This window comes from Candoia aspera, chromosome 3 (assembly GCF_035149785.1).
Source record: "Candoia aspera isolate rCanAsp1 chromosome 3, rCanAsp1.hap2, whole genome shotgun sequence".
In the NCBI taxonomy this organism is placed as follows: Eukaryota; Metazoa; Chordata; class Lepidosauria; order Squamata; family Boidae; genus Candoia; species Candoia aspera.
The window spans coordinates 40,690,830-40,718,387 of NC_086155.1; the positions used below are offsets into that span (position 1 = coordinate 40,690,830).

Sequence of the window (27,558 nt, forward strand, 5' to 3'; positions counted from 1 at the left end):
AATGCTTAAAGAAAATCGCTTTAATGTCATTTTTGCTGCTTCATACAAATCAAGAGATTTAGTTGTGTCTTTTAATGGCATCAAAGAAGCCATTTCTTCAGTGACATATTTGTTATCAATACCTCTAATAAAAATGGCAAGTTGAGCCGTATCTGTAGCATTAGTACTTTCACCTATCGCCAAAGCATAAAATTTGAAATTAGCAGCTTTACTCTTCAAACCTCTTTCGAAATATTTTCCTATTTCTTCAGTTTGCCTGGCTGTAGTCTGGTGAGACAAACTGATTTTAGAAAAATCGCTTTTTTTATCAGGACAAATTATAACTGTCACGCTTTCCATACATTGCTTAATATACCATCGCTAAATAGTTTTGACTTTTTTGCAATCAGATTTGCTACCAAATAACTAGCTTTTCTAACATAGCCCTTTTGAGTTGTGACTTTAAAAAAAAAATTGTTGAGACAGATTTCTTTTCAGTTCCGCTAATTTGTCTTTACGACAAATTCCGTGATATGCTTCGAATTTGGCAGCATGTTTTTTCATAAAATGCCTTTTCAAATTGTAGTCTTTGAAAACTGACACATTTTCCCTGCAAATTAAGCATTGTGCTTTAGTATTTGTCTCGACAATAAAGTACTCATCTGTTAATTTTTCGTTGAATACTCTTCCTTCATCTGCAATTTTTCTTTTATTTTTTGGGTTCTGTTTTCTGTTGAAACAACATAGAAGCCATGCTGGAATAAATTTATTTAGGAATAAATATATTTTTTAAGAAATAACACAACAAGCCCATCATAAATTGTTAGGTAGGCAAACAAACAAAGCAAAGTTTAATAATCAAATAAGAAAACTTGTTATTATTTTCTACTTAGTAATAATAACAATAAATGCCTGTCGTCACAGATCATGTGTAGGTAGGTTGAAATATTATATATAACGCCAAGTCGCCACAAACTGACGTGTGTAGCAGGCGGCAGTGATGTCAGCACTGCACTGACCCCTCCCCTACACAGCATTCTGTTGTTTCTACCTACACAGTCCACACTCGAGCACTGTGCAATCGAGTCACAAAAAAAATTGCAAAATAATGTTAAAAGTTTACAATTTTGGAGGGCTGCATTACTGGCTGTTCAGGGCCGCATGCAGCCCATGGGCCGCGGGTTGGACATACCTGGTCTAAACAGTCTACAAACTCTTCAGATGTCTTTCTCAAAAAGATATTATCAAAGGACTAAAACAGGTATAGAAGAAGGCAACTCAGATAATTAAAAGGTAGACAATTAAAAGGTCAGGCATCCTTCCCAAAAAGAAAGCAGTTTTATTGAGAAACAGACCCATGGAAGTTATTACAAATATTTTTTTTGTTACCCATATTACTAATACAGTAATATGTTTGAAAGATATAAAAAATCTTTACCTGCTTTATAGGACACATGTCACGAATAGAGCCTTTTTGGCAGGGGCACCAAAAGGGAGAAACTCTTGCCTTTCTATTTCAGTTTCTTGTGCTTGGTTTTATATGGTTGGCTAAGATGATCCTTTTTCAGACACTTTTGTAAGTTTTTTGGAGGGGGTGGGAAACACTTATTTGTGTTTGATTGTTCTTTTATTCTTCACTTGCAGAAGGTATCATGTGTTATCATTTTAATTTGCATATTTGAGTTACATGTGTAATGATTTAGTCTATAATCCAGAGCAGTAACAATATAATAGACTAATACTAGAATTCAAATTAATGCATTAAAAATGTTTCTCGTTTAGCCACATTTTTAGAATTTTGCTATCAAAAGATACGATAGGAACTACCTAAATAAGCAACATGGATATGGCTCCAGGAACTGTGCGTGGTATGAGATTTTTAAAAGTGACTTTCAAAAGGGTTGCACAGAACCATGGAGGAGATATAACATTTATTAATATAGTTGAAATATTTTTATATTGATTCCTATTTTTGAAAAAAAAATGAAGTGGTGTACAGTACAGTTAAAGGCTGTGAGTGAAACTTCTGTGTTCAGGAGCAATGTATCCCGCCTAATTATACCATTTGTATAATTGGAACTACTGACTACCTGAACTTAGGTTGTAAGGCCACCTGAACATTGTAGGAAAACTATTATAGGAATATTTTGTAAGAATCTGCTTCTAGTTTTAGTCATACTACATTTACTTTCCAGGAAACTGAAATGGATTACATAAAGGAATTCCACATAAAAGTAGTAACACCAGTTGACTCAAATCAAGTTCGGAACCTCCAAGGAGAAACAGTATGAAGCATCTTGGCATTTGGGGTGTGTGTGTGTGGGGGGGGGTAGCATACAGGTTAGACCAGTTACACCAGCTCGTTCCCATGGAAAATGACTGGAGAGGTTTTTTTTAAAGGAGCAGTCGTTTCAAACAATGCGAAAAGGTTTCCTAACCTGGGGCCTGCCAGATATCTTCAAATGCCATAATTCCAACTCAGGGTGCCTTGCAGTCTCTTAATATGTGATGGACTTTGGTTCAAATCTTCTCGGTGATAAATTCACAACTTAGATGGCGGAGAAAGGGAGCAAAGGATTTCTTGAGCTAACGAAGGGGCAAAAGAAAACTCTAAGCGTGCCCAAAGGAACTCCCATCGTATTAACGCTACTCGTAACAGTCAAGCCACTCTGCCACCGAACGAGCGCTTCAGTTTAGTTTAATTCTTCCCGTCTCTTTGCCACCTACTCCCTTCCTCCCGCCCACACCCCTTGGCAGCAAGGCCTGCCTTCTCCTCCCTACGCGACCCGAAGGGGCGGACCCGGTGGCCGCAGCACCTGGGCCAGGTGGGCGAGCTGCAGGGCAGAGCGAGGGTTGGAGCCTGGTCGAAAAGCGGTAAGTCTGGCCGGAGCGGGTGGAAGAACGGCGGAGAAGCCCTCTCCGCTGTAGGTTCCTCTTTGCAATCCAAATAGCACCTTCGCTCCTGAACTGCTCGGGCTTCGGAGCCTTTTCTCCCCGCGCATTTTTCACTTGCGCCCCTTTCCCGCCCACGTGCGCTCGCCTTACGCCCTTCTCCCCCTCGTCGGATGGCTACGCTTTCCCCTTCCCTTCCCAGCTGTGACTGTCGCCAAGCCTTCCGCTTTTTCCCCTCTCTCGCTTATTTTGCGCCTGAGTAGTTTCTCTCGTCCTCACTTTTCCTGGCTGACGTCGCGTCTCTCCAAAGTCCTGCCACAAAGGCTTCGTATGTTGCCCCTCTGCGATTTGGGTTTGTTGGAAAATCGGAGAAGAGCGTTTTTCCTAAAAGAGGCCTTTGCCTGGGGACATTAAAGCGAGCTCTTGCTCGGAGTTCACTGTGGGCTTGTTCGACACTTGTCGACTGTTTACTTCTGCAAGTAAACACCCTGGACTGTTTCAAAGCAGTGGAGAAGCGGGCACAACTGTGGCTTAGGGAATTCGGTTGAGAGGGCGAGGCTGTGGAGAAGACCTTCCTGAGTCTTAAAACTCCCCCTGTAGGGGAGAGATGGGCGGTAAATAAATTTATAAAACAAATAAATTATGTGGGAAGCTGTTTCCTTACCCTCGGTCAGATGTTTCCCAAGTTTCCAGCTCAACACTGTTTCCCAGGGCTATTTACTACACTGATTGGATTTGCACAACTGCTAACCCCTTCTCCCAGCATTCCTTCCCATGCCAGAGATTGAATGGGAGAACATCAAAACCTCCTCCAATTTGCAAATTATCTACATATTGTGATACAGCAGTGGATTCAACCTTTTAGTAATTTGTGTACACTGGGCATAGTGAATTGATGGAGTATGTAGGGTGGATTTATTCAGCCTAATACCCTCCGGAGAAGTTGGACTACATATGGGTATTGTGACAGTGTATCCCCTACTTGGGGAACACTGATCCAGTGTATTCATTAAAAGCAAGGCCAAGAAGAATCCCAATCTGAACCAAGTTGAGGTACAATTGTATTTAAGCAAACCTTAGTATGAAATGCAGGTGGAGTAAATACATGATGATGATGATGTTGACTATGCCTTAAGTACACAAACCAGTTTTAAATATGAGGTTGAATCTTTGGAACAGATCTTACACAGCAATACAGAAGCTGTAACCTTTATATTTTGTGCATCTGTCTAGAATAGCATCACTACACTTGGTAGTGTTTTACTAGTCTAGTTTGGATATCTGAAATCAAAAGCTGAAAGCAACAGGTATGTAGAACTATTTTTTTTAAAAAATGCATTATTATATTTCGTGTATGTGTGTATATGTGTAGAGGTGCAGACCACTGTTGCCCAGATGAATTCATAACATTATATATCAACAAAGACTTGTGGGTTTGTTGTTGTTGCTGTCCTTGTGAACAAGAAAAATAAGTGATTGCCTTCTCTCATGGATCATCTGTTTTAGTAGTATCCTAGCTGCAACTTTATGCCTGTTTCAAGCATTCTGTCTCCTTCAAGGAGAAAAGTAGTAGTAAACCTATTGATAACTTGTTGCTTCTACCTATTTGTAAATGTTCCCATTTTAATCTTTTCATAATGCAGTGTAAAAATGGTGCTAGAATGAGATTTTGAGCCTGAGGACCAAGCATAGGGAATCTGTGTATAGTACCATTATATATCTATTGCTGTTTGAAAGTCTGCCTGGATAACTCTCAGTTCTTCTGTAGCACAGTTCTGTAAAGGCAACACACCTTTTGTTACTAAGAGCTCTGTTGCTTGGTTTTTCTGGAGATCAGTCATAGAAATGATATCAGAGTGGTTGTGATGCAAGAGGTGGAATTTGTACCTAAGTTTTCCTAATTTGGTTGTGCCTATACTCAGCTGAAAAGTGGAAGGGCTGGCTTGCTTTGCTTATTTGTCTGTTGTACTTCCTTTGCTCTCTTGAGGAAGTTTTCTTTTTAATTTAAAGGACAGAGCTAGGGACCAATTTTCATTTCAATAAAAATGCACACGTACATATTATGTTTCAATGCAATAATAGAAATCCTCCTTTAATATAAAAATTATTTGTATTAAAGTTTTTACAGGAAATGAAATAATATTAAATGAAGGGGACTATAGATGTTAACATGAATGCTGCATTAAACATTTATTTCAGTTCTGATTATCAGTACTGCTTTAGGTTTCTTTAATCTTGTATTTCAGGTATTTGTTTCTTACAGTTTTTATTGCTTCTCATGTTGAAAACTGTATATAGAACTGAGAATAATCACGATGTGTATGGCCATGTCATGTTTGTTGATAGTGCCTAAATTTTTCCCATTTTGCTTTAATAAAACAAGATTATAGTCAGAAGCCATGAATATTTGGAAATGCATAGGTTTTATTTCCTTCACCCATATTTTCCCCCTAACTTGTTTCTTCCAGTTGTTGCCTTTGTCCCATCTTCCCAGTGTTATGTGCCTATGTGCTGATTTGTAATGTCATTCTTGACATAGGAATTAATGGTTCAAACTTCTAATGTGGCCAAGACTAAAAACAGCTGTATTCCAAAACCTGACTTTTAAACTGTAGTTGTTGAATAATCCATAATGACTAAAATTAAGTATTCCATTGTCATTTAGCATAGTGTGAAAACACAGCAATATAAGATGGCTGAATCACAAGCAGGCCCGCAACTAGGGTCTGTGTCACCCAGGGCAAACATGGATTCTGCGCCCCCCCATGGGTTGGTGAGGGAGGTGTTAGCTGCCCCCCCCCCGCGCAGTGCCTGGGGCACACACCCCACTTGCCCCCCCAGTTGTGGCCCAGATCACAAGATCAATATATGAGAGGAAGACTCTGTATTTCGAATGCCTGGCTTCGTTTAAACACAAACTTCCTCTGAAGAGAAGAAAATGTTATGAGAAACAGCCCTTATAAACTAGCTTTCTCTTTGAATGCTTTTTGACATGGGAAAGAGTATACCTGGTTTATACTCTGGAGTGGTACATATTGGTTGACTACATCATTGCACTGCCTTATGCTTATGGGAAGACGACCTGGAAACAGGACCACATCATTGATATACCTATGATTTCATAATACGTTATGGTATCTTTGATATATCTTAACTACTGCAAACTACCTTGCTGTGAATGGCAGCGCCTAGTTGACCTTCCCTAATGTTGAAAAAACTAAGCAATACTGGTTAGTATTTGGCCAAAGATCACCAGGAAATTCCAGGTTAGACTGGGAAGTTAAAAAAAAAAAAAACGCCCAGAAAAAGGCAAACCACATCTTTACTGCTGCCAAGAAACTCCATGGATGTGTCCTGGTCCTTTAGGTGCTGAATACAACTTGGGAGACTTTACCTTAATCCTCTGTGGAAACTAAATAAAGGTCAAAGAAACAAGCAGGCATGCGCAACACAGTCATTGTGTGCAGAATTGTATGTCTAAAATATGGACCGAGGCATGTATTATTCTGCAGGGTTTTTACTTTTAAAAGCAAAGGTTAAAAGTGTTTTATGCAAATCCCACTCCTTTACTAGATAGCTGTACCCCATTGCTCACTTTTACATTATTTGGTTCTCTTGATTCTTAAACATGCTCTCAAATTCCCCAAAAACTTCAAATAAAGGCAAAATATGTACAAACGCACTTGGATTATTATTCATAGATTAAAAGAAAAATTCATAGGAGGAAAACAAGACTGATTGTTCTTCCCACAAAAAAGAAAGGTTCATCATGATCCAGAAACTTCAGATGCTTTCTATGCAGCTTTAAACAGGACAAAACTCAGTTCCATCTCTCCTTAAGCAATTTTGGTTGGTTTTTACATTCATTATTTCAAACTAAAGGGGAAAGAGGTCCTTAATCCATATGTTAGATTAGCTGTATGAACTGTCTTTAGATTAAATGCACAGAAGTATTGTTATATTATTATTGCCTTATGGAACAGCCATAGAGTAGCATTTTTCAACCTGAAAACTTCAGGTATATGTTGGACCAGAACTCCTAAGTAAGCATGGCTGTGCTGGCCCATAGCAAGAACTGTTGTCCAACCATTCTTTAGAGCACTAAGGGAAAAGAAGACTGGAAAAATATAGTTGCTAAAGCATTTCTATTTGCTATTTTGGTCATTTTATTTATATTGTATGGTTCTGATAAAAAGGCATACATGTTGCTTAAGGCCTATTTTAAGGTCTAGGCCATTTATAGCAGAAACTGTAAAAAGGAAAAGGTTGCCAACATCTGTTTTCAATACCACCCCTCCATGTTTGCTGTTGACATGGTCAGTGATAACACGTAGCAGGATAATTAGAGTTATCCTAATTTTCTGGGCCTACAGAAAATTTTGATTATGCTGTGTTGCTGATGCATTGTTGTAGAGAAAGGAATATGCCTTTCCCTCGGGCTTTGCTGAACTGTTACATCCTGCATTGGTCAGACCCCACCTTGGGTATTCTGTCTAGTTCTGGGCACTATACTTTAAAAAAAGATTCAGACAGGCTGGAACAGGTTCAGCGAGGGTTGATGACCAAGAAATTGGAAATGAAGTCCTATGGAGGTCAATTGAAGGAACTGGCAGTGTTTAGCTTTGAAAAGAAACGTCTGAGGGAGTGATGACACTCTTCAAACACCTGAAAAGATACCTCACAGAAGGCTGAGACCTTTTCTCTGTCATCCCAGAATGCAGTGTACCAACTTCTGGAAGGCAGATTCCATTTGAATATTAAGAAAACATTTATAACAATAAGAACAGTTTGACAGTGGAACCAATTACTCAGGGAGGTAGTGGACTCCCTTTCACTAGAAGTAGTTAAACAGAAATTGGATTATATTTTAGCAATGCCTTAATTTGAATTCTTGCACAGAACAGGAGGTTGGTTTTGACTGCCATGGAGATCCCTTCCAACTTGGTGACTCTTTGATCTTTTGTTATACTAGACCAGGGTTTCTCAGCCAAAGTTTGGTGGAACCCTAGGGTTCCATGAGAGGTCACTAGGGGTTCCCTGGGAGATCACCATTTATTTAAAAAATATATTTCAAATTCAGACAAATTCAATCTTCACATTAAAGAGTTAAGTTTCATTCTTTATTTTCAGTTTGAGAACCCTGTTAATGCATATATACAGGCCTACCCATGAAACAAATATAATAATTTTGTAACTTGTGGCCTATATTTGAGCCTGAATGTGCAGGGATTCCCAGAGGACTGAAAAATATTTCAAGGGTTCCTCCAGGGTCAGAAGGCTGAGAAAGGCTGTATCAGACTGTCAAAGAGCTATCAAAAGATGACCCCTGCTCAAAGTTACTGGAAGCCATTTGCAGCAGTGATACCACAGATTTGAGTTAAATTGGGACAGGGAATGGGTAGCCTTACAGAAAGAAATTGCATGCATCAATATATCATCTTGCTTTGCCTATAGATCACTAGATATGAACCACAACCATTTTGATTGGATGCATTTTTCCTTTGGCTTTCTGTGTATTTTACTTGCACTCTGTGTAGTTACCTTTGGCATAGTTTGGCATTGTAACATGCCTTGTTTCCTACTGCTTTCACCTTGCGATGCATATACCAACATATATAAGTTATCAAATGATGTACAGTATAAGAACAAAAACCGTTAAATGCTTATTTCAATATAACATTTAATTTCCACGATGGCCAAGCAAATGCCTTGGCAAACCTACAAGTGGGATATGGCATGCATTAGGACTCTCCTGCTTAAGTTCCCCAACAGTTGATATTTAGAATTATATTTCCTTTGAAATCAAATGTAATATAGCTACCATAATTGCTAACCCCTGACAGTCTGATGAAATGATCCATGAAAAAAATATAAATCCTGTTGCAGCAACAGCAAGTGTGGTGTCCTTAATATGACAATCTCTGGTTGTGTTCTGAAGAAGGAAAAGAGTACAGTATGTGCTTGTCTGTGGATGTAGTGTTTGGAAGCTGTTTTGAAGGCTGGTTGTCTGCAATGTTTGAGGAGTTATATTTGTTGCCTGCGTAGGATTTATGATTTTTTTCCCCATCCCAATGGCTCTGCTGTCTTGGTACAATGATAACATATTTGGAAGGCTCCGGATTGGAATTGGGCATTGCAAGATGATGATCTCATTTTATACAAAAGAAAGTGAAGGACTTTTATATCACTCTCTAATATAAATCAGCAAATACATAAATTGAATCTAATACACACCCACAGAGTATAACATTCTTAATACATCTCAGTCCAAAAATGTCACTGTTGGAAAATATGTCAAAGAAAAAAACAAAGATCTGTTATAAAACCATAATGCTGAAATCAGGAGTTCCCATACAAATGTATGACCTGAAAAATAGCCAAGCAAGCTTTTCACAAGGGATGCGGTGGCGCTGCAGGTTAAACCGCTGAGCTGCTGAGCTTGCTGATCGGAAGGTCGGCGGTTCGAATCCGCATGATGGGGTGAGCTCCCGTTGCTAGTCCCAGCTCCTGCCAACCTAGCAGTTCAAAAACATGCAAATGTGAGTAGATTAATAGGTACCGCTTCAGCGGGCAGGTAACGGCGTTCTGTGACTGTCATGCTGGCCACATGACCACGGAAGTGTCTACGGACAAATGCCGGCTCTTCGGCTTTGGAACGGAGATGAGCACCGCCCCCTAGAGTCGGACACGACTGGACTTAATGTCAAGGGAAACCTTTACCTTTACCTTAAGCTTTTCACAAAAAGGAAAACAAAATATGTCACATGAGATTTCCAGTGATTTTAGCAAAGTATTCAGTCCCAAAAGGAATTCATGTTGTGGAAGTCTAGTACAACAACAACAACAAAGCAGCAACAAATATGTGTAGAATATACCAAATTCACAAAAAAATTAAATAGATTTTGTCAATCTTATGCTGTGTTTAATTTTTTAAAAAGGAAAAAGAAAAATCATAAAACACAAGACCTTGTGATCTTCATACATCCATTCCAATAGCAGGCAGGCTTATTTGTCCTTAATGCTATTGTAGCCAAGCTATTGTAGTCTTTCCTTGCTTTGCTTACTGTGAACCAAGATCTCTAGCTTGTCTCTCCTAAATAACCCATGGATTAGAAGCCAAGAGCAAACTATGGCTTCTGACTGCTTTTTAGAACAAGAATAAGTTAGAAGTTCAAATCTCACATTCACTGACCAGAAAAACAGTTGTGAAGTGTGCACCAGCAAACTTTATGTGGAGAAAGCCAAAATTCTTTCAGATAATTCCATACATCCATTTGGCTGCTCTTTCTAGATTGTCTGCTTTTTTCATCTTATTCCAGTACTGTACAAGTTATTGAAACTTTAACCTGGTAGATGTATCTGAACTACAACACTTTAGTAGCCCTAGCCAGCTGCTCTGATATCTAGCAATGAGGATGTGCAACTTCTTGACAAACACAGTCACTTCTGTTGGTTAAAATAAATTATCCTAAGTTGCACAGAATGGGTGAAGAAACTTGGTACACTGATATATTTGGGGAAGGGGTGAGAATTTAATATGTATTCCAATGTTTAGATTTATCTTAGAATCATAGTGTTGAAAGTGCCCATAAAGGTCACCTAATCCAACTCCCTACTCAATGTAGGATCCATTAGAGCAGTGTTTCACCTCAGCAACTTTAAGATGCTGGAATTTTGGAAGTTGAAGTCTACACATCTTAAAAGTTGCTGAGGTTGAGAAGCACTGCACTAGAGCATCTATGACAGATGACTACTAGCCTCTGTTTGAAGGAGAACTCACCACAACATGTGCCAGCCTGTTCTACTAGCTGACAGCTTGTTCAGTCAAGAACTCCTCCTGATGCCTAGCCTGAACCTTCTTTTGTAATTTTAATCTGTCAATTCTGATCCTGTTGTCTGGAGTCCAGTGCTGCCTCTACATGACCAGCTATTTGAATACTGCTATCATATAATCCTTTAGTTATATTTTCTAAAAGCTAAACATACTCAGATCCTCATACATGTTGTTCCTCATACAGCCTTGTTTCCAGACCTTTCACCATCTTGGTAGCCCTCTTCTGAACTTGATTTAACTTGGACCAAATACTCTAAATAGGGTCTGACCAGGATAGAATAGAATTGAACAATTATATCCCATGATTTGGACTCTGCTTCTGTTAATGCATTGGAAGATATTTGACTTTTTAGATGCTGCATCATACAGCTGACTCATGTTTAACTTTTGATTGACACCCAGATCCATTTCATATGTACTACTGGTCTCCTCTGTAGCCTCTATTTATCTCTTATATTTTTCCTACCCAAATGCAGAACTTTGTATTTTTCCCTGTTAAATTCAGTTTAGGTCAGTTTACTGCTCAAGTTTGTCTAGATCTTTTTTTTAAATCTCCTCTTTTTCATCTAAAATATTAGCCAACCCTCACAGTTTTAAGTTTCCCCTGAACTCCCTCATATAAGTCATTGATAAAAATGTTGTGCAATACACAACCTAGACCACAAAGCCATGGAACACTCCACTCAGAACTCCTCTCCAAGCTGAAGTGGAGCCATTAATGAGTACATTCAGTCAGCTGTGTGTCTACCTAAATACAGTACCATCTAGTCTACATTTACCTTTTTAAGAAAGAGAATATTATGAGGTACTCTGCTGAATGTTTTGCTGAGGCCCAGGTATGTCTGTGATACTCTCTTGCATCTAGTTACTCTTATTCACTTTGATCTACTAGTTATTCTTTCAAAGGAGGAGATAAGGTTAGTTTGGCACAATTTGCTTGCAACAAACCTGTGCTGGTTCCTTTTAATTCTAGTCTAACTGCTCACATACATACTTCTGTTCAAAGGCTTTGCCTAGTATATATGTCAAGCTGACTGGTCTGTAGTTTCCTAGCTCTTCTTCCTTTCCTTTTTTGAAGATGAGAATGACATTTTCTCTCCTCCAATCTTGTGAGACCAAACTAGTCCTCCAGGAGTTCTCAAAGATTACTGAGAATGGTTCTGTGATCACCTCTTCTGGTATCTTGTGAAATAGTGTATCTGGCTCTGGAGATGTGAATTCATTTAAATTAGCTGAATTCTCTCTTAATCTTCTGCTTTTTTCCTAAAATGCAGTTCCCTTCTTTTCCCACCATATTAACCATGGTCAGCTAGGGTTCCTTTCAGAGACAAGTCAGATGTAAAATATGATTTAAGAGGTTCTGTCTACTCACCAATCATCCATTTCTGCTTCACTATTTTTTCCCTTTTTCTAATAGTGACTTTATTAAAAATTACAAATACAAAAAACCTAATACAAACTTAAAAAAAAAAGAATAAAGAGAAAAATAGAAGGTGCAAAGAAAACAATAGAAAAATAGAAAAGAAAGAAAAAATAAAAATATACTAAAGAAAAAAAGAGAAATATATAAAGAAACAACTTCCCCTTCATTAAAACAAGTATAAACAATTTTAATAACTTATCACCTTATAACCAACAAATAATCTCTTCTTCCCATATCCCATCTCTTATCTATAAACAAATTCTTAAAGCCTTGTCATTTCAGTCCTGATGTCAGCAAAAGTCCATTAAGGGTTACCAGAGATAGCAACATATCTATTTTAACCTTGATCAAATAAACCAACTTTATATTCCTTCCTTTTACTTCTAACAATCTTGACCTTTAGTCCCTTCAAATAATGTCCTAGAACTTGATTTCTTTTCCTTTTTTTCTTTATCTCTTCTCACAAAATTCTTCAAAGCTTTAACAATCCTCTTTTGTAAATCCAATATAGGAAAATTATCCAGGTCACTCTCTTGATTTGTTATTTGTTATATCCCTTTTAATCATTGACATCAGCCAGTTTCTTTTGTATGCCCAGTATAACATCTTTTTCCATGTCCTTCTTTTAGCCTGTCATTTTTAAATCCACTGTCAAATCAATTTCAATCTTGTCAAGTAAAACTTGTTCCTCTTCCATAACATCTTTTAAACATAGTCTATCTATAGAGGCAGACACTCTTAAAATTAACTTCTGGGTCCATTCTTCAAAAATATCCTTCAATATGTCCAAGGTTAAAATATTTTGCTTCATTCTGTATTTGTAAGTCAAATTTAAGTGTTCTTCTCCTTTAATTGTAATCTTTAGCTCTTTCTAGTTCCCTCTAGTGTCCAATTTTTAAAGTCTTAACCTATGTTTTTTTTTTAAGAATGCAAAACAAAAGCATTTTCCCATGGAAAGGATTCTTCAGAGTCCCTTTTGGGAGATGGGCGGTGATAAATTTGATTAATAAATAAAAATAAATAAATATTTTCAACAGCTTATTTCAAATTTATCTGGACCTTTAGTCTGTTTGTAACTTTCTAAAATCAAAGTTCTAATAACCCTTTTGCTGTTTATCCTCCCCACCCCAAATTAAGTCCTTAAACTTGTATTTAAAATTTCTTTCTCTAAGAATGGAAGGAAACTGACCTGGTGCTGTAAAACCTTTTGATCCAAAGTTTCCTAATAGCTGAAAGGGAGTTAAGCAATTCCCAACAGTGATTAGAAAAGGAAGTAGTATCCTTTCAAAGGTGCCGACCACAGTTTGAGCAAGATGGCTCTTCCCTTGTCTCCCAGAGCTCTAAATCTGCAGGAGACCACTGTGAGGAGCAACTGTCTGGAGCACTTGTGGGCAACCTCAAGTTCTCTCCTTGTCCAGAGAAGAATTACGAAGAGCCAGTCTACATGCTGGCCCTTCATTCCGCAGTGGTTGCCAGCTCTGCTTTTCACAGAGCCATCTTCAGTCTGCCATTTCTTCCCTGGAAGTCCACTATTTTCTCCTCACAATTGAGCTACACTCTCTTTAGGTTTTCTTTCATTTCTAAAATATCCAAAGAAATCTTTTTTGTTATTTTTTTTACAAGCCTCAGTTCATTTTGAGCTTTACATTTTTTGACAAAGTTCCTATAGTTTTTGGAGATTATCTTGTATTCTTCTTTGATTATGTTTATTTTATTTATTTATCAAATTTGTATAGCCATCCATCTCACAAGTGTGACTCTGGGTGGCTCACAACAATTAAAAAACAACATAACCATACATTCCATTTAATATAACCATTGCCAAGGCTCACCACTACTGCTGAATCCCCAGAAACAGTGACACAGCCAAGTCTTCAAGCCCTTCCTAAAGGCCAAAAGGGTGGGATCCAATCTAGGTTCTGGGAAATGATGTTCCGGAGGATGGGAAGTGTTCCCTTCTTTCCATTTCCTATACATGCACCTTTATTTCATTGTAAAGATATACTGTGTGTATACTGATCCAGTTTGTATAGGTGTTTTACCTGTGTTGCAGTTGGTAGTCTCAGTATACTGAAAAAGTGAAGTTAGTCTTTTGATCTTAAAAGAAATCAGATCAGTTGACAGAACAATAGGTTACAAGGAAATCAGAGCAATCTGCAATCACAATTGGTTTCTATTGCTTTATTCTTTAGAAAATGAAGTTCCGCAAACTCTTCATACTTCTTTTGCTGTGTATATTTTATCCTTCTAGATAATGGCATCACATCCACGCAGAGTTCGACTGAAACCCTGGCTAGTAGCTCAGGTTGACAGTGGTATGTATCCAGGTCTTATCTGGCTTAACAGGGATGAAAAGCGATTTCAGATTCCTTGGAAGCATGCAACTCGACATAGTCCTCAGCATGAAGAGGAGAATACCATTTTTAAGGTAACTGAAAAAAAAAACACAGTTCCACAGAGCTAGTATGCTATACAATAGGTAGGTAGATAGGTAGGTAGGTCAACCTGGACGAGGGTGATATTAATAACAGCAGAGGTAGTATGCGACCAATTTGAGTTTGCTGTTTTGTATCACCTTTGCTTTAATTAAGATCGCTACCATATTTCTCCCCAATACTGTAGTGAATTTGAATTAGACTGCAGTTCTTGAGTCCATCAAATGGATCCCTTTACAAGTGATTTTAGTTATATGATAGCAACTGCTTTAGACTTGGACTGTCATTATGTGAGGCATATATTGGCATATTGGGTCATAAATGTAGTTGTTTTTTGAAGAACTGTGGTCCTGCGAGGTGAAGATATATTACCATAAAGGTGTGGTCAAATACGTATGTGATTTGTACTTGGCTATCCTGTGTCTTTCATCATGCCCTTTTAAAACTGAGGCAGCAATCAAGCTTGCTTTCTTTAAAAGTTGGTATGTCATTTAAGCCCCATTCTTCATATTCTGATAACTATGTATCCCATCTTAGCCCTATCTGCCCTTCAATATCATAGCATTTCATTAATCACAATAGATGATTTATTAACTTAAAGGAAAAGGGCAGGAGAACATTGCCCAGTTGTTTTTTGCCTTATACAACTGCATATACTATACGAAAGACATATGTGATTTGAAGAGAAACCAGAGTATTCACGTAGCATATAATATCTCAAAAGTCTCAGTTTTGGTTTTTGCTTTCTGAATAAAATGGTTGGTATGATCAGAGATGCAGCTTGATGTATATGTATCCTGCATTGTTTTCATAAGCAGAACCCCATTCTGAACCTGAAATCCTATGAGGACAAGCATGCATATAGTACAAAGGCATAAATCTCACTGCAGGGACAAATGAGGGACAAGGAAATATACAAAGCACAATATATTCAAATAGGGTTTCAACTAATTGGTAGATAAAAATCTCTTCCAATCAGATGTCTGTTGCTTATCTCTCTCTACTCTGTGTACTTTGTGCTACAGAGAACTAATTTTCCTGGTGTGTTGTGGCTTTCCTTCTGAGAAGTTTCAGATTCAAGGTTTAATTATCTACTTCTCAACTGTTCACCTCTTACGTTTGAGTTCTGTCACCTGCCACTAGAGTTCTTTATCTTAGGCAGTAATCCAATGCATACTTCCTTTGGAGTTAGCCTCATTGAACTCTGTTAGGTTTTCTTCTCAACAGTTTGCTGAGAATTGTGTTCATCTGCATTTTTAAAACTGTATAGACATATTCTCCTGAAGTAAATTTGAGCAATGTATGCTATTTATATAAATATGGAAGGTTTTTCATGCAGCCATTTCTAATAGCTTTATAAAGAAAAATAAGCTGAGAATAAAGGCATTTGTTAATGACTTTTTTGTTTGGTGTAGGTTTTTTTCTTTTATTCAGGAAGATACATGTGTGAATTAATTTTATCTAGATAAACTTGGAACTCAATCCCACATTAAAAAAAATAACACTGAGTGTTTTAACACAATCAGGTGTCTTGTTAGGAATAATTTATTGGGAAAGAAAATCTCTAATGTTTTTTAGAAGTCTCTGTCTGTTAGGTGAAAGGCAGCAATTACCTATTGCAGAATTTATTGCCTAGGAATATGTTATAGATAAGTTTGGCAGTGCAATTCAACAGAAGCTGGCATAATGACAACACTTCACTGAGCGTGATGTACTTTGCTCCCAGGCGTGGGCTGTGGAAACAGGAAAGTATCAAGAAGGGGTTGATGATCCTGACCCTGCAAAATGGAAAGCCCAACTCCGGTGTGCTCTCAACAAAAGCCGTGAATTCAAGCTCATGTATGATGGCACCAAAGAGGTGCCAATGAATCCAGTTAAAATTTATGAAGTATGTGACATCCCACCATCCATGACGCCAATCATTAATCCTGGTGAGACAGAGAAACTCTTCTGTTTAAGGAAGCATGTAGCTAATTCTTCTACCTTCAGTTGTCTTACTGTCAGTGAGGTCTTCTGGGTTACTGATGTTTAAGTGAATAACTATATTGAACAAGCATATCAATTTATCCTTCGTGTTATTTAATTGGCTGTACTGCTTAAGATTCCATTCTACATACTTACGAATTTACAAAACATATGGTACAGTCTACATTGCTCAGCTTCCTTTTTAAAGCCAAAGTCAAATAAAGACTTTGAAGTTCAGGTACATCCTGGCAAGGATCCAAAGTAAGACAGAAAAGGACATGATATCTGTGTTTCAGGAGGTTCAGTTTTCATGCATCTTCCATGCTTGTCCATCTGCTTCCTTTCTCTTCATTTTGAACTGAAGAAAGGGCACCATTAAGAAGACACTTTAAAATATTCCTATTTCTGAAAAAAAAATGCTTCACTGGATAGCATTCATTAGGAATTTTGGTTGCACATTTCCTATTTGCTAAACAGGGCCTTGTCAGCACATGCTTTGAAGAAATGTTCTTGGGTTAGTTGTTGAATCTGGTGGGCAAATAGATATTGGAGGAAGCAAACTTTCTTCACCACCATGTACTTTCTAACACATTAGTTGCATAGTTCAGTGAGACAGATTATGGTACTCTCATTGAATTGCTTGTGCTCTAGGAGAAGTGCTCCATGCCACCAGAGCCTTCCAAACCTGAGCTGAGAAGCAAAAATGAATCTTGGATTTCCCAGACTTTCCCAAGTTTGGAAACCAAAGAGTATTTAACATAAGAATTCCAAAGAATGAATTATTCTGCAACACTCTCATGGGTCTCCTAAACAGGAATTCCATTTTTTTCTCTGTTTTGTTAAAAAATAATTAGGGAGTTTCATTACTTTCTAATTTCCCAATACCTGCATTTTTTCCAGGTTCTACTGGTTCAGTTCCATGGGATGAGAAGGATAATGACCTTGATGATGAAGATGAAGATGAGTTAAACGAGTCTCAGCATGTAGCAATACAGGACAGCTTTCCATTTCTTAATATCAATGGTTAGTAGATGTATTCTGACATATGGCTAATGGAACTGAATTTAAATCTATGTTTTAAAATACTGTTTTCTTTTTGTTAATGCACTAAACAGCATTTTGACAAATGCTTTCTGAAAACTTTATCTTTAGATGCAATTAGATTAGCAAGCAACATGCTACAGAGAGCAATAAAGCATATGTCCTACATTTAGCATAAATGGTGCATACTAATCTCCCAGGTAAAAATTCTTACCCTGCTTTTTGTGTGTATGATAGATATTTAATAATAAATGCAGGTAGCTGTATATACTTATTGGCATACTTTTTGCATTTCTGCAGAAACTAAATTTGACAATTCTGGAATTCAGATTCTTAATTATTGACTTGAGATCTTCATACACATGCATGGCACAATCCAGCTTCTGTGTGCTTCATGTCTTTCTGATATAAAGCAAGTCAGGTTTTAAAACAAAGGGCACTCTCTTGCTATAGAGAATGTATTTTAATTGGGTTCCTGAGGATTATGACACTAAAGCTTTGGAAATAATGAAAGGGTGGAATAAGTTATGGCAATGGTATCTGGGCTGCGGGAATCTGGAAAACCACTAGATGGCAATAGTTACAGAAAAATCTAACCTTTTGCTGCTGTCTGCTGGTTGTCCTGTTTTTTTTTTTTTATAACCTTAGGTAAGTGTGTGCATTCCACATTGCGTCCACCACTGCTATTCGAAATAGGATAAGTCTAGGAACAGTAGGATGTTTCCATAGTGGCATACTATCCCTCCCTTGTATGTAGAAGGTAAATTATACCTTCCATTGTACCAAGAGGGTAAATTCCCACAGCGTAGCCAGAACAGACACACCTTCCTGGCAAGGCAATATGTCACAGCTTTAAAAGTCTTGGAATACCCTGGAGCTAGGTTCAGGTTTTTCAGGTTTTCACTGCATCATTGTTTCAACAAATATTTCTGCATTAATTTTCCAGGCTCAGAGCTTGTTTAAAATTATATTTTGACAGTGCTATGCATTTAAAAAATTTTCTAATCTACAAGTGACGTGTATTTTATTTTTTCACACACTTTTCATCTAATGCTTTCTTTTCTCTTTTGATCTAACAAAAGGACTGCCTACCTTTTGTTCCTATGAAGTTGCCATCTTTATTTCTTAGGAGGTGGTTCCCTTGGGTAAATTTGCAAAGGACTTGTAAAGCTCTCTTTTTCTGGGTACTCTTTAGGAGACATTTTAAGTCAAGCTGGGAAATGTTGGCTGTAGTGCAGGAATGGTGTTGGAGAAAATTAAGGTTGCTGATCAACCCATTAATTACTTGTATGAAGCATCTCAAGTATTTTGTAAACAAAATAAATGAAACAGAAATCTCACAGACAGTTTTGTACTTGTACTTCTAGAGGGATTTATTGTAACCTATAATACATAGAATTCCATGTAGTGTGATTTCAGAATAAGAAAGCTACTGTTAGAAACAAAGGGGTGCTGTTCCATGTCTCAGAAATATATATCACTACATTTTTTTTCATGCAGCAAATGTTTAAGAATTAACCAGAACCATAGGCACCATGTCTGTTTTTTCCAATGTTTTTGTTTCTGAGATTGCTACCATTTTAGAGAAAATTTACATCCTAGTCCAAGGTTATTTTATTGATTCAGAATTTTACTCTCCAGTCCAGCTGAGTATGACACTTTTGTTTTATAAACTAACTGGAGAGAAAGGAAGGGGTGCTGATGTTCCCTGTGAAATTAAAAGAGAATTCCTAGACATCCACAATTCATTTGTTAGAATTATGTGGACATCTCCGTGAACTATGATCACTCCTCCCTTTTAACATGAAGCTGCACCATATCCCTGATAGAATAGGACATTATTTAAAACTATAGAAAGTAATTTTGACTCTTTAAATGAAAGAGACAACCTTAATTCTGCTGAGGACACATTATACCAGGATAATTTGCTGGAGGGCACATGGGAGGCCTCTGAAGGGAGGAGATGGGCAGGGATAAATTAGATAAATAAATAAATGTTGTGGGGGGGGGGGCAAAGCAAAAACTAGGTGGAGGCATCCTGTATCTGATACCCTCTTCTGTCTCTGCCAAGCTTCAGGAAAGGGACAAGTGGCTTGTACCAGGAATTTAAACTGATTGTTTTGCATAGGGGGATTTTAAAGTATAGTTCCTTGAAGCCCTAGGGCTGCAAATAGTTTATCTTGATTTATTTATTATTTATTGATATCATTTATATAGCCACCCATCTCACACAAATGTCTCTGGGCAGTTTTCAAGATTAGAAACAAACAAACCCTCCAAACTTACTGCCCCCCCCCCCCGGCACTATTAACTATTAATCACCCATAGTAGCAGAGCTCATCTCCACCCTGACCCAAATGCCTGGTCTGACCCAGCCAGATCTTCAATGCCTTGCGAAAGACTAAGAGGGTTGGGGGTCATCCAAATCTCCAGGGGGATGCTGTTCTACAGGGAAGGTAACACCACTGAGAAGGCATGACTCCAGGCTCCAGCAAGATGACAGTGTTTAATAGAAGGGACCTGGAGCGTGCCCTCTCTACTAGATCTGATAGGTGGGCAGAAGCAATAGGAGAAAGGTGGTCTCGCCAGTATCCTGGCCTTATGCTATAGAAGGCGTTATAGATGATGACCAGCACCTTGAATTGCACGTGGAAGCCTACTGGCAGCCAGTGTAGCTTGTGGAACAGTGGTGTTATATGGGAGTAATGGGAAATGCCAAAAACTGCTTGCATCACTGCATTTTGGATCAGCTGCAGCTTCCAAGTGCTCTTCAAGGGCAGCCCCTTGTAAAGTGTGGATAACCTTACCCAGTGGCTTCATGTAGATGTTAAACAGGAGTGGGGAAAGGGTAGACCCCTGAGGCACTCCACAAAGCACCTCCATAGCCTCGCTGATTATGAAGATACAGTTGTGTTTGGCTGTAGAACTCCTGTCCTTCACTTGGTGAGAATTCTTGGAATTATAGGCCAAAACTGTTGGATTGCATTAATATAATATCTTATTAAGGCTTACTAGAAGAAAAGAATACAGGCTTTCAATTTAGATTGTCACGTTGGATGAAAGGGGAGGTAAAATTCCAACAGTACCAAGTTAAATACTGACTTGCATAAGGCAGTCTAATGAAACCTTCTCTGATATGAAAATCTCTTTATAGACAAAATTTCTTAAAATGTTAGGAAGCTTTGGGGATTACATAATTACGTTACATTTATTTTGCTTAGATTCCCCAATGGCTCCTGCTAGTGTGGAAACCTGTAGCCCTGAAGCTGTGTGGCCAAAGAATGAACCTGAAGATATAGAGATGCCAATGCCTCCTGCACTACCAGCTCTGCAGCATGATATGTACAGCTCTCCTGAACTCTGGATTAGCTCCCTGCCTAGTAAGTCTTTTTGGTGCAGGCGGCACTAGAATAAATAGATGAGAAATGATGCATTGATTTGTTAGCAAAGTCTTGAGTGTCCGCCTCTAGTAAGTAAGCTGAGTATCTGAAAGACTTGCTGAACAAATACCAACATTTTTCTGCAGTTGTTATTCTTCAAATTGGTTTGTGCAGGGAACATTCTGTGTTTAAAAATAGATTTATTTGGCATTGGTTGGTAAACAACAACTAGTTGAAAACTGTTCACGTTGGGTTAATGATATTTGGGTAGCTTGTCATTGGGTAGCCAACGTGCATATCAAGTGATACATTTGTGGCTATTGCTAAGTACTGGGTTCATGTAACAGCAAGTCTTTCTACAGTAACTTTGTCATTATTTTACAATCAACCTGACTCCATGACTGATCCATTGGTTTCTCTGCAAATCATATCCCTCCTTTGCAAATACTTGTAGTTCTGTCCTATTTTGTGTTGTTTTTATTCAGCTTGATATGGTACAATGCAATTATGGCTCCTACTGTACTGCCTGATATATTAATAATATATTCTTCTTAATCAAGTGACAGATCTTGAAATCAAATTTGAATATCGAGGCAAGGAGTTTGGGCAGACAATGACCGTGAGCAACCCCCAAGGCTGCAGGCTTTTTTATGGAGAATTGGGTCCTATGCCAGATCAAGAAGAACTCTTTGGTCCTATTAATTTGGAGCAAGTCAAGTTTCCAGGGCCCGAACTGATCACAAATGAAAAGCAAAAGCTCTTCACCAGTCGACTGCTTGATGTAATGGACAGAGGGCTAATACTAGAAGTCAGTGGTCATGCTATTTATGCTATCAGGCTTTGCCAGTGCAAAGTTTATTGGTCTGGACCATGTGCACCTTCCTCCACCACACCAAACTTAATTGAAAGACAGAAGAGAGTTAAGCTCTTTTGTTTAGAAACATTTCTAAGCGGTGAGTAGCTCTAGTGCTTTTGGATCGTCATCAATGGATAACTAACAGTATTGTTTGTTTTAACTTTGTAATCTTGGTATATTTTTTCACAGGTCTTTAGCCCTTTGGGATTAATACCATATAGCTAGCTCAGCTAGGGCTGTATCCCTGTTAGCATTATAGCATGGATACAGTTATTGTAGTTAGTACCTGCTGGGTCTGCAGTGTGTATCTTATGTTTTCTGTATGCTATTGGTTGTGGGTCCAATGTATTGTTGTACTGCACTGAAGCAATTGTTTCTGCCTATTTTCTTCTTTTTGGACCAGATGGGTCTCTGGTGTCACTGTTTATTCTGTACATCTTCATGTTGCTGAAAGTTGTGAGTGGAATGGTATGAGCAGCTACCTGTTCTATTATTCTTCATTATTGCATTGATCTGGTTTTAAAGGACAGCTGAAAGCAAATGCCATTTGGATCAATTGATACAAGGGGAAGGAGAGGCTAGGATAATTCTGGACAAACAAACATGGGTTTAAAGTAGTAGTGATTAATTGTGAAAAACTGTCATTTCCAAATGCATACATATCTTACTGGACATTACCAACCTGTTTTTTGACCATAATAATGTAATACATTGCTTCTCTCTTTTCAATATTCTTCCTCTAAATTTAGAGTTAATTGCCCATCAGAAAGGACAGATTGGTAAACAACCACCATATGAGATCTACTTTTGTTTTGGAGAAGAATGGCCAGATGGAAAATCAAAAGAGAGAAAGCTGATTGTTGTTCAGGTAAGAGAACAATAAGTTGCAAAAATATGCTACTAGTCCTTAGTACAAGAATGTAGTTGCATCTCTCATAGAATAGGTCTCCACTTAGAATGTGTAAAATCTGCTTCATGGGTTCTTTTGAATATGAGCAAATAAGGTGTGTAGGGAGCCAGAGCTGCTGGTCCACCAGTACACACTTTCCATCTCTTCATTTTTAGGTCTTCCCTTATTGACTAAGAAGATCTTAAGGAAAGACTGTACTTTACCATGAATGTAATGACAGCCTCCTCTCAAACCTTGTTTAATAAAAATAAATCTGAGAATGAAGGTCAGGATCCACCTTTCCTTTTTGTCTAATGCAGTGAGGCTACTGATGTTCTGAACTAAGGAAGGATAAAGGACTGAATGAGACCCAATAAAGTCAGACTGAGATAGAAGTACTGATTTGGGGAGGCATATCTTTCCCATTTAATAGTGGTAGCAGTCTACCTGAAGAATCACATTTCTAGCTTGTGGTTTCTTTTGATCCATCATCATCATTACAGGCAGAGTAAAGACTCAGAACTCTTTATCTTTGATACCAATTCCTACTCAGTTTGAGCAGAATTACCCTTGTAACAAATTTTCCAACAATTCATATGAAGGACTAACAGTATGCTAAAAATAATTAAAAGTGACAACAACCCATATAATCAGTGAATACCTCTACTATTAACTAATTACCAAAGGAATAAATCTGTTTTTACCTGTCTGCAAATGATGATCAGGGAAGGACTCTGTTGACACGTTGTGCTAAGCCATAATGTGATTTGTTTGGCTACCACAACATTCTCAGATCTTTATTCTATATTCTTTTGGTAATTAGTTAATAGCAGAGGTGTTCACTGATTATGTACGTTGTTGTCACTTTTAATTACTTTTAGCATACTGTTAGTCTTTCGTATGAACCGTTGTTGGAAAATTTGTTACAAGATTAATTCTGCTCAAACTGAGTAGGAATTGGTGTCAAACCAAGATACTATGCTTTGTATATTGCAGAACATAGCTAAGAAAGATATGTGGATCTGATGATTGTGGCTTATTCAACTGTGAATCTGGCCACAGTCTCTCCCAGGGTAGAGGGCCATCTACAGCTCTAGAATCCCATAGAAATTATCAGTACAACCTTATTCCAATGGAAGACAGAAAGATCTTTTCATTCCCTTTTACCGTGTATCTGATATTATCACTACTGCTCTTGCTACTATGCAAAGTATCTTTGCCTTGCTATGTTAGCGCTAGATCTGTCTGAGCAAGCTTGGCTTAAACATGAAGCATAGTGCGGACTGTGTGAATTGCAGACCTGGACTTGGACTAATGAGTTAATACAAATCAATCAGTGTATCCCAATGCCCTTGGAAACAGTTGTTTTGAAACAACTAATGATACTGCCAGATCCCCCAATCAAAGGATTCACAGAACCCCTTATTGGAGCATCTGCCATCGTTTCCTTCTCAATGGGTGTAGACTCTGTGTCGCCAGATGGGAGGGGGTGTGAGGTTGGAGTGTGAAGTGGATTACTATGGCTATGGGAGACATCAAGGACAATGACTTGAGATACACCAGAAACACCACCTGGATGGGAGGGGTGTGTGTGTGTGACATACTTTCATGGGAAAGGGAATCAGTTAAGGGAATGTAGTTGTAAATCTAGGTTTAAGCGGGAACTCTCCATTCGCAGCTTGACCTCTGTACCATTCATTTCACTTCATTAAAACAGTTAAAGGAACACAGCCTCCTGACTGTTATTGTATGAATGCTCGAATGAACAGGTGCTGACAGATACAGCATGTTGTTGGTGCGTCTGTTTCAGCCACAGCTACTCTCCATTGCTGCAGTGGAGCAAAAACTTGTATTCTGTTTTACTGGTGACATAATCTATAGTAGCTGATAATTTTTTGGTGGAAATGGTGGAATTTTCTTTTTCTATTTCAGTGCTGGATAGGATGCTGGTAAATGCTGCACTTTTTTTTTCTGTCTCTGTTGTAAAGAGTTTTCATTGGCTTTCATCTCAAGGAAGCAAGTAATGTAAACTCTAAATGTATACTTCTAACTTTGTGAACCACTGAGAGTCCTTCCAGATTGTGGTGGAGTATAAACGTGATCAATCAAGAATACATTTCTTAATAGTTGTCTCTAACTTGAACATTTGGTTTATTCTAGGTTTCCAGATGAACTTCCAGGAATTGATCATATTATCAAGATTAACATGGGATTTCTTTTCAAACAGGTAATTCCGGTTGTAGCTCGGATGATCTATGAAATGTTCTCGGGTGACTTCACCCGCTCCTTTGACAGTGGCAGTGTGCGGCTACAGATCTCTATCCCTGATATCAAGGACAACATTGTTGCGCAGCTGAAGCAACTCTACCGCCTGTTGCAGAATCACCAAGAAGGCTGGCCAGTGCAGCCACCAAATATGCAGATAACCCCACCCCTTACCGCACAGTGATGACGAGGTCTTGGATAACCAAACAATTGTCTGAATTCTTTAATTCTAGATTGAAATTAATTGAAATAAGAACACTTTTAAATGTCTCTTGAATATGTGAAACTTTAATGAGGAATATTGATATGTAATGTAATCTGTTTTAAATACTTTTGCAAAAGTTGATCTAGTTAAATACATGTATACAAGCATACTTCTCTAGAAAAGTTTTTACTTTTATTAATGTAAATATATTAAAAAAAGTGAGCTTTGCCTTGCTTGAATGTAGTGCTGTGGTGCTCTTTTTAAAAAACAAGTTTGTCTTTAACAGGAATTCTTACTTCACTCCTGCTTTATTCTTAGAGTGTTTTTATAATACAGTTTAAATGTATTATACTATTTCATGATACGATTTTTTAAAATATACTCCTGCTGCTGCTACATGTGAAATATGTAACCACTACAAACTAAATTTGTTTCAAAATAGTGACCTGATAACTAGCAGTAGGCAGATTTTATTCTCTCAACTATTGCTTGTTGTTTTATTCTTTCTATATAGATGAAAAATAGCGTGAGTTTTAAGCTGAAAAGCATAGTTTTTTTAAAAAAAAATTAAAGTGACTTTAAAACCAATTGAGAAAGATATCAAAGACGTAAGGATAGATATTAAGTTGGGCAAAATAGAAGCCCTTTTCATGTTTTTCTCTGTTGAGGCACAACATAAGGCTGTCTCTTGTACAGTGTGAAAAAATGGTTCAAATGCAGCCAACCGTTTCTAGCTGAATCAGACTGTCAGATTACCAGAAGATATAAGAGAGCTCTGTGTGGAAAATTAAAAAAAAAAATTGCCAAAATGTGAATCCACAAAATGAATATTGTAACACAGCTAATTCAGTCATGTGTAAGTATGCCAATTTTAGGACTTCTGAGGAAGAAATGGTGAACTAAGAAAAAAAAGGGGGAGCTGACAACCGCAGTGGCAGAATGAAGAGCAACGGCAAAAGGGTGATTAGAACGTTGATTTTGGAAAGTTACAAATGGACTATGGGTCCAGATGGATTTGAAATAAGATTTTGGAATTAATTATAAGAATCCTGCTTTTGTTCTGAATTCTTAAAAAAAAACATGATAGGAAGGGACTTTGAAGGTTGAGCACTAGAGCAAACCAGAAGGAACTAAAGATTACAAGTAAAGGAGAAGAGCACTTATTAGTCTTTCTAATACAGAATGAGGCAAAATATTTTAACATTGGACATCTTGAAGGATATTTTTGAACAATGGACCCAGAAGTTAATTTTAAGAGTTTCTACCTCTATAGATAGGCTGTGTTTAAAGATGCTATGGAAGAGGAATAAGATTTACCTGACAAGATTGAGACTGATCTGAAAGTGGATTTAAAAATGACAGGCTACAAGAATGGCACAGAAAAAGGGATATACAAATAAACCAAGAGGGTGACCTGGATAAATTTCCTCTATCGGATATACAAAAGAGATTTGTTAAAGCTTTGAAGATTGTGAGAAGGGACAAATAAAAAAATGAAATCAAGTTCTAGGACATTATTTGAAGGGATTAAAGTTAAAGATTGTTAAAAGTAAAAGGAAGGAATATAAAGTCGGTTTATTTGATCAAGGTTAAAATAGATATGTTATCTCCAATAACCCCTTAATAGACTTGCTGACATCAGGACCGAACGATGAGGCTTTAAGAATTTGTTTATAGATAAGAGATGGGATATGGGAAGAAGAGATTATTTGTTGTATTTTAAGAGAAGGTGGTAAGTTACTAAAATACTTTAAACTTGTTTTGATGAAGGGGGAAGTCATTTCTTTATAGATTTCTTTCTTTTTTTACTATATTCTTATTTTTTCCAGCATTTCTATTTTTTCTTTTTCTTTTAGTTTGTATTAGTTTTTATCTTTTTAATTGTAATGTTTAATAAAATTACTATATAAAAAGTAAATATGGCAACTTTAAAATGGTAATTTGTACTTTTATTCTGGACAAGCTATGATGGAAAATGCATTTTCATATAGCACATCATGTTATCTTAGCCTCATCTACCTATGTTTTTGCTAGATAGTAATTACATATAACTGAACCATACCTACTTTGCATTCCTAAGATAACTGGCATTCTCCTTTCTACTAAGTGTTTGATTTGGAACTTCCTGATTTGAAATCATTTGTGTATTAAAAATGTTATCATAGCTGCCGTTCCTACAATAAATGGAATAGTTGGAATAGAATTGGGTTTAAATCTGTTGTCTTACTACATGGCTTCATAAAAATGGCCTACTTTACACAAGAACATTAGTGATAACATACATGTATATCTCATTCACAGAGTTTTCATGATACCTACTTCCAACTTCTTCATGAAGAACTCTAAGCAGCTAACAATCATCTTGCAAAGTAGAAGCATGAACCAAAAAAGAAA

At 37.6% G+C, this 27,558-nt stretch overlaps 1 protein-coding gene across 2 annotated transcripts; it reads left to right on the plus strand.

The window, feature by feature from the left end:
* The first annotated feature begins 2,747 nt into the window (after positions 1-2,747).
* IRF6 (interferon regulatory factor 6) lies at positions 2,748-27,378 on the plus strand. Of its 2 annotated transcripts, XM_063297451.1 has the most exons (8): positions 2,749-2,853; positions 14,380-14,556; positions 16,290-16,494; positions 17,429-17,551; positions 20,791-20,949; positions 21,510-21,902; positions 22,555-22,673; positions 24,922-27,378. In XM_063297451.1, the coding sequence occupies exons 2-8, from the start codon at positions 14,383-14,385 to the stop codon at positions 25,141-25,143; spliced, it is 1,395 nt and encodes a 464-aa protein (XP_063153521.1). In that variant the 5' UTR covers positions 2,749-2,853; positions 14,380-14,382; the 3' UTR covers positions 25,144-27,378. The 2 variants fall into 2 exon arrangements, with proteins under 2 accessions (XP_063153522.1, XP_063153521.1); XM_063297452.1 differs by lacking the exon at positions 20,791-20,949 and having other exon boundaries at positions 2,748-2,853.
* The last annotated feature ends 180 nt before the right edge of the window (positions 27,379-27,558 follow it).